Genomic DNA, 12427 nt, shown 5'->3' on the forward strand with positions numbered 1-12427 from the left:
TGTTATTCTGTCTCTCACTGTTCAAATAAATCTACCATTAAAATTATAGACTGATCATTTATTTGTCAGTGGGCAAACGTACAAAATGAGCAGGGGATCAAATACTTTTTTTTCCCTCACTGTATATTTTTTGGGTCTTTCGGTAAAGCCACGTAGATAGAAAACAATTTAAATAATGAGAATAGGTCTTCCCCTTCCTTGCAACAAAACAGGTATTAAGATGTTAAAACACCAAACTGAAACCTTTTACAAGGAATCATGTCTGCATTAACCACAATACTTGTGATCAGAATGCGAACAAAAAACATACTCTGATAATATATGCATTGTCTTTCAAACTGATTGGTCCACACCAGACAGCTTTCTTTTAAACCTAGTCTCAAACTGGTGTTAGACCAGAGGATGCCAAAAGGCGTATAAAAATAATAACAATAATATCACGACGTTTCGATCGCAACACAAGCAATCGTCATCAGGTGAAAAAATATAGCGGGAGAGCTGCTGAGGCAGGAAAAATATATGGTGGGAGAGCTGCTAAGGCAGGATGTTATAAAGATCTGAGATGGGTGTAGCCCAAGGGTAAATGGGTGGGGCTGGAGATTAAATTTGCATGTAAATGTAAGATCGGAGAGCTGAGCCATACCCACGATGGCGAATCAGTGGGGGTGGCCATTGTATTGTGAGAGATTAGCATGTCAATGTAAGAAATTTGCATGCAAATGTAAAATCGGAGAGAGCTCGTTAAGAGCCACTGCCACATCGAGGAAAACGAGCAACGGTAGCTGTGTTAGTGAATGTAACTCAGAGAGTCGAAAATAATTGCTAAATATAGTCAGGTATGAAGGGAACAATACAGTTATGACCTAAACTGGTTAATAACTTCCTTCAAATGATTGCTCAGTTTGTACCCATCTTCTCGGTTGAAATTGTGTCTGTGTTTATATATCTGGATGGCTTCATGATTGAATCTTTGCTGATAGCCAGTGGGTTTGCAGAGTACCTTCGTCTTGGCAAAATAAGTTTTGTGTGTGCCCACAGTGTTAAAACAATGATCAGCCACGGCTGAGGTATTGGTCCTACCGTGTTTCAGATCTGCCTTATGTTCACGAACCCGGTCCGAGACATCTCGCTTAGTTTCCCCAATGTAACTGATGCCGCAGACACAGCTTAGTTTATATACAGGGATCACATCCTTCACAGATGGGATCAGATCACGGATTTTATGTACTGTGTTGAATCGAACCTGGATCTAGTGTTTGCTCATGATTTTGGAAATCTTTTTGGTGACCCCTGCTATGTATGGCAAGGTGATGGTTTTGATTGGGTCCTCAGATGGTTCTTTCCCAGTGGTTGGGGTGATAGCTTTACGGATTGTGTAGTCTGAATTCATCTTGAGGGCTTGGTGTACGTGCTCCAGTTCGTGGTGATGGTCGGAAATACAACGAGCTCTATGGTGTAGAGTTATGATGAGGGAATTCTTCTGGGATGGATGGTGGTGGGAGTCAGGTTTTAGGTAGGCATCCGTATGGGTGGCTTTCCTGTAGACAGTGTCCCATTGAGCCATCAGGTTTTTCAATTAAAACATCCAAGAATGGTAAATTGCCATCCTTTTCCACCTCCATGGTGAATTTGATGGCTGGGTGTATGGAATTGATGTGGTTGAAGAATTGGTCAAGAGCTGGTAGGCCATGTGGCCAGATGACGAACGTGTCATCTACGTCGTGATATTATTTTATTTTTTATCTATGTGGCTTTACCGAAAGACCCAAAGAATATGAATTCCTGCAGTCACGAAAGCTTTAAGTGAAGTGTTATAATCTATTTCACACATTAGGGGTGGATGTCAATTTGACTCCCAGTTGGCACTGTGGATCACTCACTGTTTGTAAACTCCCACAGATTTGTTCCTGACCTTGAGGACATTGTGAACTTTGAGGAATTGGTGAAAGAAGATGGCCTTTCAGCGGAGGCCATAGCAGCTGCCAAGTGAGTTCAGCGTTTTGTTCAGGTTTTAGCTCTGCAGAGCATTGTGATTTCATTTCATAATTTAATTGCTCAGACATAATAATGCAAAATATAAAATAATAAAAAGATTTTAACGATTGAAAGAGATTGAGAGGGCAAATTAATAATGAAAAGCTATTCATTTGTCCTGGTCAAATGCCTCCGACGGCAACTTCCCACTTAATTGGCACATGAAATGCTAGATATTGAATTCAGGCAGTCACTCGTATTAAAATCTCATTTTTTATTGGAGTGAGTTGATGTTACTCAACCTGTTAAACAAACTCTCATTTGAGTCGAGTGTTTTTTGGAGCCCAGCTCAGCTCTGGTACCTAAAATGAAATGGGATTTTGCCAGGCTGGTTATAGGTTTGAAAAATGTTCCATCCTATTTTCTTGAGAGATAATAACTGAAATATGAAGCTTGAATTAAAATACATTTTCACCCCATTGTCAACATGGTCTTTGTGTGTGTCCCTTTTAAATGTTCCTGGGCAGGCACCTAGATGCAGTTCTGGGAACCCTGACAAGGAACTTTGCAGAGGGAACTGAGTACTTTAAGATGTTGGTGGATGTCTTTGCTCCCGAGTTCCGCAGCTCCAAGAATATGCATCTCCGAAATTTCTATATCATCGTCCCTCCACTGGTAAAGGAATAAACATGTCAGCTCTCGGATTGCACATCTAACAATAACATTTCTGCTTAAGATGTTTGGCCATTTTTTTTGTAAGTGAGAAAACCAACATGTGAGAAAATAGCACTGAGGAATTTCGATCAACTGGTTCATGAACCTATGTGCTGAAGTGTCATCGTCTGGCCACCTAGCAGGCCATTGGGTTGGAAGTTAAGTAGAATATGATTGTGTGATCCCCACCAATCTTGCCTCAAGAGTACTTGAGTATAGTCAGTAGCTGGGCATTTTTTTCACGAATGCACCACGCATTAAGGTTTTAATGTCTCACTTGACATTTTAATTCGTGAAACTTCCTGAAAGGTTTTATCAAGAAGGTTTGGCATAAGTTGCAATTGCTTCCATCGGAACATTTTGTATGTTGCTCTTGAGTTACGTTCTGCCCAAATTGAAATAATTGGTGCTCTTTCCATCCCAGTGATTACCGTGTTTCATGGTACGGTGTTATGCCCTCCGTGGATTTGCCCCAAACACTACGCTGAATATAAAGTGTTGGCTCCCACATATGGCTTGCTGGGCTTACCTCTTATGCGTTTGTCTGAAGTACAGGGGTTGACATATTTTGGATTGTAGGCAGTTTATTTGGACAAGTGGTGAGAGATTAAGATGTAATCTGGAAAAGTTTTAAATGGCACTATTCTGTATGTGGATGACTAACTTTAATTCATAGTTGGCTCAAATATCAGATTTACAGTCCCCTATACAGTGAGGGAAAAAAGTATTTGATCCCCTGCTGATTTTGTACGTTTGCCCACTGACAAAGAAATGATCGGTCTATAATTTTAATGGTAGGTTTATTTGAACAGTGAGAGACAGAATAACAACAAAAAATCCAGAAAAACGCATGTCAAAAATGTTATAAATTGATTTGCATTTTAATGAGGGAAATAAGTATTTGACCCCCTCTCAATTAGAAAGATTTCTGGTTCCCAGGTGTCTTTTATACAGGTAACGAGCTGAGATTAGGAGCACACTCTTAAAGGGAGTGCTCCTAATCTCAGCTTGTTACCTCTATAAAAGACACCTGTCCACCCAATCAATCAATCAGATTCCAAACTCTCCACCATGGCCAAGACCAAAGAGCTCTCCAAGGATGTCAGGGACAAGAATGTAGACCTACACAAGGCTGGAATGGGCAACAAGACCATTGCCAAGCAGCTTGGTGAGAAGGTGACAACAGTTGGTGCGATTATTCGCAAATGGAAGAAACACAAAATAACTGTCAATCTCCCTCGGCCTGGGGCTCCATGTAAGATCTCACCTCGTGGAGTTGCAATGATCATGAGAACGGTGAGGAATCCGCCCAGAACTACACGGGAGGATCTTGGCAATGATCTCAAGGCAGCTGGGACCATAGTCACCAAGAAAACATATGGTAATACACTACGCCATGAAGGACTGAAATCCTGCAGCGCCCGCAAGGTCCCCCTGCTCAAGAAAGCACATATACATGCCCGTCTGAAGTTTGCCAATGAACATAATGATTCAGAGGACAACTGGGTGAAAGTGTTGTGGTCAAATGAGACCAAAATGGAGCTCTTTGGCATCAACTCAACTCGCCGTGTTTGGAGGAGGAGGAATGCTGCCTATGACCCCAAGAACACCATCCCCACCGTCAAACATGGAGGTGGAAACATTATGCTTTGGGGGTGTTTTTCTGCTAAGGGGACAGGACAACTTAACCGCATCAAAGGGACGATGGACGGGGCCATGTACCGTCAAATCTTGGGTGAGAACCTCCTTCCCTCAGCCAGGGCATTGAAAATGGGTCGTGGATGGGCATTCCAGCATGACAATGACCCAAAACACACGGCCAAGGCAACAAAGGAGTGGCTCAAAAAGAAGCACATTAAGGTCCTGGAGTGGCCTAGCCAGTCTCCAGACCTTTATCCCATAGAAAATCTGTTGAGGGAGCTGAAGGTTCGAGTTGCCAAACGTCAGCCTCGAAACCTTAATGACTTGGAGAAGATCTGCAAAGAGGAGTGGGACAAAATCCCTCCTGAGATGTGTGCAAACCTGGTGGCCAACTCCAAGAAACGTCTGACCTCTGTGATTGCCAACAAGGGTTTTGCCACCAAGTACTAAGTCATGTTTTGCAGAGGGGTCAAATACTTATTTCGCTCATTAAAATGCAAATGAATTTATAACATTTTTGACATGCGTTTTTCTTGATTTTTTTGTTGTTATTCTGTCTCTCATTGTTCAAATAAACCTACCATTAAAATTATAGACTGATCATTTCTTTGTCAGTGGGCAAACGTACAAAATCAGCAGGGTATCAAATACTTTTTTCCCTCCACTGTAAGTGCTTGTTTGCCTTACAATGTAATCTGTAGCTTGTGCATTCAAATCCTGGTTGGATGGTGACTGAGCAAAATGTTCCTCCAGGGTTGTTAAAATCAATACAACTTCGTGGGAAGTCAACAATGATCATCCTACGGAGATATTGGTCCCCACCATAGGAATGTGGAATTAGCATTTTAGGCAAAGGGCCAACAACAAAGATCACTTGAATCAAGTGGTTCTTTGCATGAAGTTCAGCAATTTTTTGCGAAAATGAGGAAAATTAGACTTTTGAAGAGCTAGCATCATCAAGAATGTCTATCTTTCATAACCATCAAACTGTTATACATTACCCTAAGCATGTGCATCTCTCCATGAATATAATTCAAAGTCTAATTAAGGTGTATCTCTTCTTAATTAAGAACATACGTAACACTCATCTATTTCTGTTGGCTGTGGGAGACCCTGAGCCAGCAACGAAATGCCATTATTGAAATAGTGGGGGACCGGTTTCCTGGCAAGACAACCGCTGTTGACTTCTCACAAAGTGGTACACATTCTCAGCACTTTGGTGACATCATGGGCTTGCCTTGGCTACCAACCGGTGATTTGAGCTGGTACCTTTTCTCTCAACAGTGCCGGTCATAGTAAACGTTGCATTGTTGGTTCACGACTGCTGTATTATTGATCTTATTATTTTTTGCCATTGTCTTTTTTTAGACACTAAACTTTGTGGAGCATTCCATCAGCTGCAAGGACAAGCTGAACAAGAAAAATAAAGTGGGTGCTGCCTTCACCGATGATGGCTTTGCTATGGGTGAGCTGTATTTATTGAATACAATTGTAAACTTCAAAGCGATGCTTTGGAGGACAAAACACATCCACACACCTCGCTTTGAAAAATGTGCTTGTGCAGCTGAAAAGGTTATTGCGATAGCAGGTTTGAGGATATTTGGTGCTGTTATTTTTGATAGCGCACTTTGCATGATGTTACATTCCAAGCTGACTGCGTAGTTGGAGAATGTAGAAATGTATCCTCCGATGAAATTGACAATATCAGTGACTAAAAACACGTTTTCTCAGAGAGGTGACCAGGTGATTTAGGGCTCAGAGCACCAAGCCACCACTGCTGAGATCCACGATTAATATCCAGGTTCCCATACCTGTGTATTCTCAAATGTAGCATAACCAATAGCTGCCCAAAACGAATATCACGTTGATTATTTATTTACTTAATCTTGCCAAATTCCAGTTCTGAATGAAAACAAGCAAGCCTTTTGACTGCTATGTCTCTATCTAGATTTGAATCTTTCGTGACTGCAGGAATCCATACTCTATGGTTCTTTTGATTAAGTCACGTAGGTAGAAAATAAAATAAATCACGGCGTTTCGGGCACAACACAAGCATCTGTCATCAGGTGGTCTACTGTTTTACAGTCTGCCTCAGCAGCAGGAACATGCGTTCCACTTGATGACGGACGCTTGTGTTGCGCCTGAAACGTCGTGATTTATTTTATTTTATACCTACGTGACTTTACCGTGCGTTGCCTGGTGTGTGGATTAACGTGGTCACTTGAAGGAATTTCACAAGAAGTTCTATAAAATTGCCTTCTTTCTGGGTAATAGGCTGCTCTGTGAGCGTTTCAAATGGGTACCTCATTTCATGGTGTGACACAGATAACACAAGTGGGATAAAATTTTGTATAAAGCAAACAAAATGAGCAATCAATGGTGGCTTTCCACGTAAATTGCATTTCATATTTAGTTTTTTTCAACACTACACATTTTCAAAGTATTTTATCATGAAATGTGCAATGGCTTCATACAGAGTTATGTCCTTAGATGTTGCGAGGTGACACCAGACTTTGCAATGACGTTTTCACATATATAGACATTTTGTCAATTATTTTTATAGTTGAAAACTTAATTACAAAGGACTAAAAGTGCTGTATTTAAAAGTATATAAATAGCAACCCACACATCCTTTGGATGCGACTGTCCATCCGTCCGTCCCTCCCAACTTAAATAGTGCCCTGTCTCTCTCCACCTTTCCCTTGCCTTCTCTGTGCCATGTATCACAATTTGTCCTGATTATCTCATATTGCTTCTATCTGTTTCTCAATGCTGTCCCCTCTCCTCCCTTCACGGTATGTCACCCACTTTCCTCCCCCTTATTTCTCCGTTTATCTCTCACCTATCACTCTCCTTATTCCCACCTCTCCCTTTCTCATCTCAATCTCTCTTGCCTCTCCCTAGCCTCTTTCCGACTGCTCGCAACGTTCCCTCTCTGTCCTCTTTCCGTTTTGCTCTCTTTCTACTCCGTTACATGCCCTTTCACTCTCCCCCTGCCCCTCTCCTCGCCATCTCTCCCTCTATCCCTATTCTCTCTTCCTAATCTTCCTCTATATCCCTCCTCTGTCTCTCATCCACACCTTCCTCTATCTCCCTCCCTCACCTCCCTCCTGCACCTTCCTCTGTCTCTCTCCTCTCTTGCATTTGTGGGGGATACATGTCTGGGGTGGAAGGTGGGTTGGGAGGAAGACGTGACGTCAGCATGCAGTAATCAGTCTCAAAGCTGTGGAATGCGGGTGATGTCATCCCGCCGATGTGCGTGATAACACCACTTCGCATGTGCACTTGGGAGCATGGCATCCAGCATGACAGGTATCCACCCAGGCTCTCCAGCTATCAAACGTCTCGTATAATATGAAAAAAAAGTCTTTGCAATACGCATTAACTGCAGAAATGTATAATGTTAATATATTCAAAACTGCACAGTGACATGCACATTTACAATGCGAAAGCAGATTTTCTTGGTTTGGTGATAAACACCCAGAGTTTTGTAGGCATGGCCAATACTGAGCAGTGCTCATCTCAACTGGGAGGCCTCAGCCATTGGTGGAAATTCCATTTGTCTATGGAGGGGACATAGGACAACTTTTTCTAGCAAGTCAAGCACTAAACACAATACCACTTGGCTAAACCATGATCAACATTGTCTTCAACATATTCAATGTGTTGTACTGCTGTGAATAAAATTGCCATGCTGTTCAACTGTTTTTTATTTAAAATGCAGTTTGAAAGAGCTCAAGCAGTCATGATTTGCAATGTTTAAGTGTGCAGTTGATATGTTTGCAGATAAAAATTAATATCAATCATGAGATGAATGAAAATTCTTATTAGTTTTGGTTGCTGTGGTATTTGCAATTGCATATAAATTCAATCCTGCTGTTTAAACAGCATTACAGCACCGTCCAGCTCCACAATAACACAGACCCATACAGCTTTGTCAGCTCTGAGAAGCAATTATCTATACTCCCTTTCATCAAGATTACTTACTCAAATTAGTTTTACCTGCTGTGACTTGAAAATTTAAAGTTTCTTAAGAAGTGGGATGGCTGTTAAAAAAATAATGAAAAAGATGCCAAATGTGGTCCTGCCTGCCTCTTGACTATTACTGTCACCATGCTTTTTCATTTCCTTTCGGTTGCTGGTTCCTGATTAACACATAGACAGCTGTGTAGCTTAACAATTCACGATGGAATCATGTGCATTAGCACATTTACGCCATCGTCGATTTGAGATGCTGTGCCGGTAGGCTGTGCTCGTGTAATTGTACGGTCCAGGAATCACAAAACAGACCACCTGTTTCACTGCGCCATGACTTCCAGACTGTACACCTCTTAACCTTCAGCATAAGTGTGTGCTACATTCCTGCGATTTCTGGCAAGCAGATTAAGTCCAGGGCATCTCGCTTCTTCTCCCAGTGTGTCACGATCCAATGGACTTCGTGGGCTTAACCCAGCCTGCTCCATCTCCTCCGTTAACCTCCCACTTCTTATCCTTTATGGCCAAGGGGGAAGCAATTGCAAAAACAAAGAAGAACAATCGTCCATGTGCATGGATTCTGTGACGCTTTCAATTGACATGACAAAACAAAAGTCACACACTGACACCATGGTGGGCGAGCACACTGTGCAATGTCAACACGTTGGCCGAGAAGGCTCTTGATTAATTCCCGAATAGCAACACTTTTTTATTATAACATTTAATTTACATTCAATTATCATGAGTTATCATGGCCTCCAATGTTACAGACAGCCAATGCATTTGTAGTGTGTAATTACTGAGGAGCACACACTTTTTAGCGGAGGCAATGCGTTTAATAAACAACTCAGTGATCGATGTATTCTCTTGTTAAGTGTGGCTATACTGTCCTAGACTGTTCACTGTGTGTGTGTGTGAGAGAGCTCGCGAACGGGTCTGTAGCACACATGCTACCGGACCCACGATTCCCAGCTAAACCTACACGATGAACGAAGAGCGGGCAGCGAAGAGCGAAGTCCTTTTCAGTTGATCCCCAACACGAGCCCCGAATCCCCTCGGCGCTCCCCCTTTATCCCCTGGCCGCCGCCTCGCGCCGCCCTCGGCCACGCCCCCTCCTGTATCCAGACCAGAGCTCCCCGCTCCCGGTCATGTGTCCGTCAGTCCTCCAGTGGAGGCTCCTGGTGCTCAGCGTGGCTGGCGCAACAGCGTAGAGATCTCTTTGTGTGTATCTACACATTTATGCATTCAAGCTTCGTCTGAAAGTGTTTAAAAGGTTTTTTTTTATATCCGGGTTACATGCGTCGAGAAATCTGCAAGCTAATATCTCTTATTATTTTCCGCTGTGACTCCTTATTTTGACTCTCGAAACTTTAGACACTTTCATTGACCCGGAATGCCCCAGTCATATAAGAAAACAAATGAATGCATTATAAAGAAAATGTACCATTATAGTTCATACTGGTACATTATTGTATATATTGGTACATTATCGTATATACTGGTATATTATAGAATATACTCCCTGCTCTTTATTTCCACCTCTCCTGTCTGTCTCTCTTGCCTCTTCCTAATCCTGCCTCCTACTTAATGTGCTTTCCCTTGCGCTCCTCTTTATGTTTTGTTCTCTTTCCTCTCCGTTTAATGCGCTGTCAGCCTCTTAACTCCCCTCTCCATTCCTGTATCTTCCTCCCTCTGACTCCCACACTTTCTGATTCTATCTATCTCCCTCCCTCTCCCCCCTCACCTATATCTCCCGGCCTCACCTTCCTCTATATCCCTCCCTCCCCTCCGTCTATCTCTCTCCCTCACCTCCCTCTATCTCCCTCGATGCCTTCTGTCTCCCTCTCGAAAACTCCATCCATCTTACTCACCTCCCTCCTCTTTAACCCTCTATTATTCCTCCCTCACCTCTTTCTCTCTCCCTTCCTCACCTCCCTTAGCACGCACGAACCCGATTCAATGCTGTGGGATCCAGGTGATGTCATCGTGCAAATTCACGTGGTGACGTCACCACTGCGCACGAGCACTTGGGCGTGCGACACCCAGGCAGACGGGAATTAATTCCACCAAGTCTTTAAATAGTTTCGTTAGTTGTCCTTCCCCTGCACCTCCAATCATCACGGTTGGCTATGTACGGTGCGAAAGAAGTTCTACATACATACTGAAAACATTTTTGCATTATGATCACTCCTGTGTGCAATAACATGGAAGTTCTATTATGACTAAATATATATTTCAAACAATTTGCATTTAAATATTAAGCACTTATGCCAATAAATTATTAAAATTATCATTCAAATACATTTTTCAATCCATTTCACCGTGCTGGCCAGTGCAGGTTTGTGAATGGTGTGGTGGGGTAGCCCCCACATGGTTAGATATCACTTGCCACTGAAGTATGCTCTGGCCGGAAATCAAACCAGTGTCCTAGCCATTGCGCCACCACTTAACTCCTCTTCACAGTCATTATTATTTAATGAAGTAATTAATATGAGGCAGTAAAATAGAACTCATCATGCTATTAACCCTTCAGATTGGAAGCTTTAAATGAAAGTATAGTTGTAGTGAGAAGAAATTAACTAAACAATTTTCATAGATGCTTTTCAGATTCGGAATTTGCAAATATTGTATTTGTAGCCAAGCACAATGTTTGTGTATATATTTCTACTTAGCTTTAACCTTTGTTTTGTATACAAAGCTCTCGTTACGGTGGCTACATTCTGATATAGCAATAGAGCTTTGTGGTATGTGTATTTACATGCGTAGTGGCGTAACACGAGCATGGTTTGCAAACAGCAGTGGCATTCATGTACGGGGTTGCAAACAGTGAGGTCAGGTCAGGAAGAGCAGGTGGAGCAGGTGCAAGCGTGAGGCCTGGGAGGCAGCAGACAGAGAGATGCCAGCAATTAGGGAAAGAGGCAGTGATTGGCTGGCTGCAAATGCAAACATGGCGTAGGCGTCAAGAAGGCGAGAGATAGAAGCGATAAGGGGGTGGGGGGGGGGCACGTGCAGGAGACGCCGGAAGGATGCCGGCTTAACGAGGGCCGAGGACACTTAATGAGGAGGAGGATATAAGGGGATGTGTGAAGCAACGGGAGTTGAGTTGGTTTATGTGACTTTCAATGTACGCGACTTTCTATCTACGTGACTCTCTGTCTATGTGACTTTATATCGGAGATGAAGAAGTGAAGAAGTCAATACAAGAGAAGTCCGGGATCTCGCCCTCCACACCTCGTCCTCCCCAGCGGTGTTGGCTGAACCCCCGCTGGGGGCACGGGCGAGGTTGGAGGTGTGGGTGTAGTAACAGGCTAGTGGGGGAGAGGCTAGCGGAATCCTTAGTGTGAGTGTGATAGGCTAGTGGAGAATAGGCTAGCGGGACATTCAGTGAGAGGTTAGCAGGGTGATAAGCTAGTGGAGTATACAGTAAGTGGCTAGCGGAGAACAGGCTAGCGGAATCCTTAGTGTAAGTGTGATAGGCTAGCGGAGAATAGGCTAGCGGGATATTCAGTGAGAGGTTAGCGGGGTGAGAAGCAAGCGGAGTATACAGTAAGAGACTAGCGGAGAACAGGCTAGCGGGGCCAGAGAGTGAGAGCGTCCATGACAGGCTAGAGGAGTGCAGAGTAAACAGGCTCGCGGAGCAAGAGAGGGAGAGTTCGTGAGAGAAGTAGCTGGTGTTGAACGTGAGGAGCACCCGTGTGGGATGCTTAGAATAAAGTGACATGTTTGGACTTTACAATTTGTATTTAAGTATGCAAGTATCTAAAAATGACATATACACTGACAGTGCTGAACATGATACTATTGTTTAATTGTCAATCTGGGTGGTTATAAACCTATTGGAAAGAGTAGTGAATTTCTGAAAATTGGTCATGTTATTAGACTGAACAGTTGGTGATGTGTGTGTGTCATTATTTTTCACGGTAACTCCTGGCCGAAATTAAACACGAGAGGCAGGGTTATTAGGTTGGTTAGATGTGCATGAAATATACGAGCCACCAGACTACGAGGCAGTTGGCATATGGCAGGACAACAAGTTCTATGGGGAGATATCTGACCACCATATAAATACATGAATGTAGAATTTCAACTACTAGATCAAGATACCCCAGGTATTCTGCTCTCC

The 12427-nt window shown here is 43.0% G+C and overlaps 1 protein-coding gene across 1 annotated transcript in view; it reads left to right on the plus strand.

Annotated features, from left to right (window-relative positions):
• WASHC4 (WASH complex subunit 4) overlaps nt 1-12427 on the plus strand; it is a 103690-nt gene that overhangs the window by 80425 nt on the left and 10838 nt on the right. Inside the window, exons 28-30 of the mRNA XM_032954049.2 lie at nt 1900-1986; nt 2502-2649; nt 5698-5794. Coding sequence (XP_032809940.1) covers nt 1900-1986; nt 2502-2649; nt 5698-5794 — 332 coding nt within the window. The remainder of the gene's footprint in view (nt 1-1899; nt 1987-2501; nt 2650-5697; nt 5795-12427) is intronic.

This window comes from Petromyzon marinus, chromosome 14 (assembly GCF_048934315.1).
Source record: "Petromyzon marinus isolate PM22_M1 ecotype Great Lakes invasive population chromosome 14, UKy_Petmar_22M1.pri1.0, whole genome shotgun sequence".
NCBI classification, from domain to species: domain Eukaryota; kingdom Metazoa; phylum Chordata; class Hyperoartia; order Petromyzontiformes; family Petromyzontidae; genus Petromyzon; species Petromyzon marinus.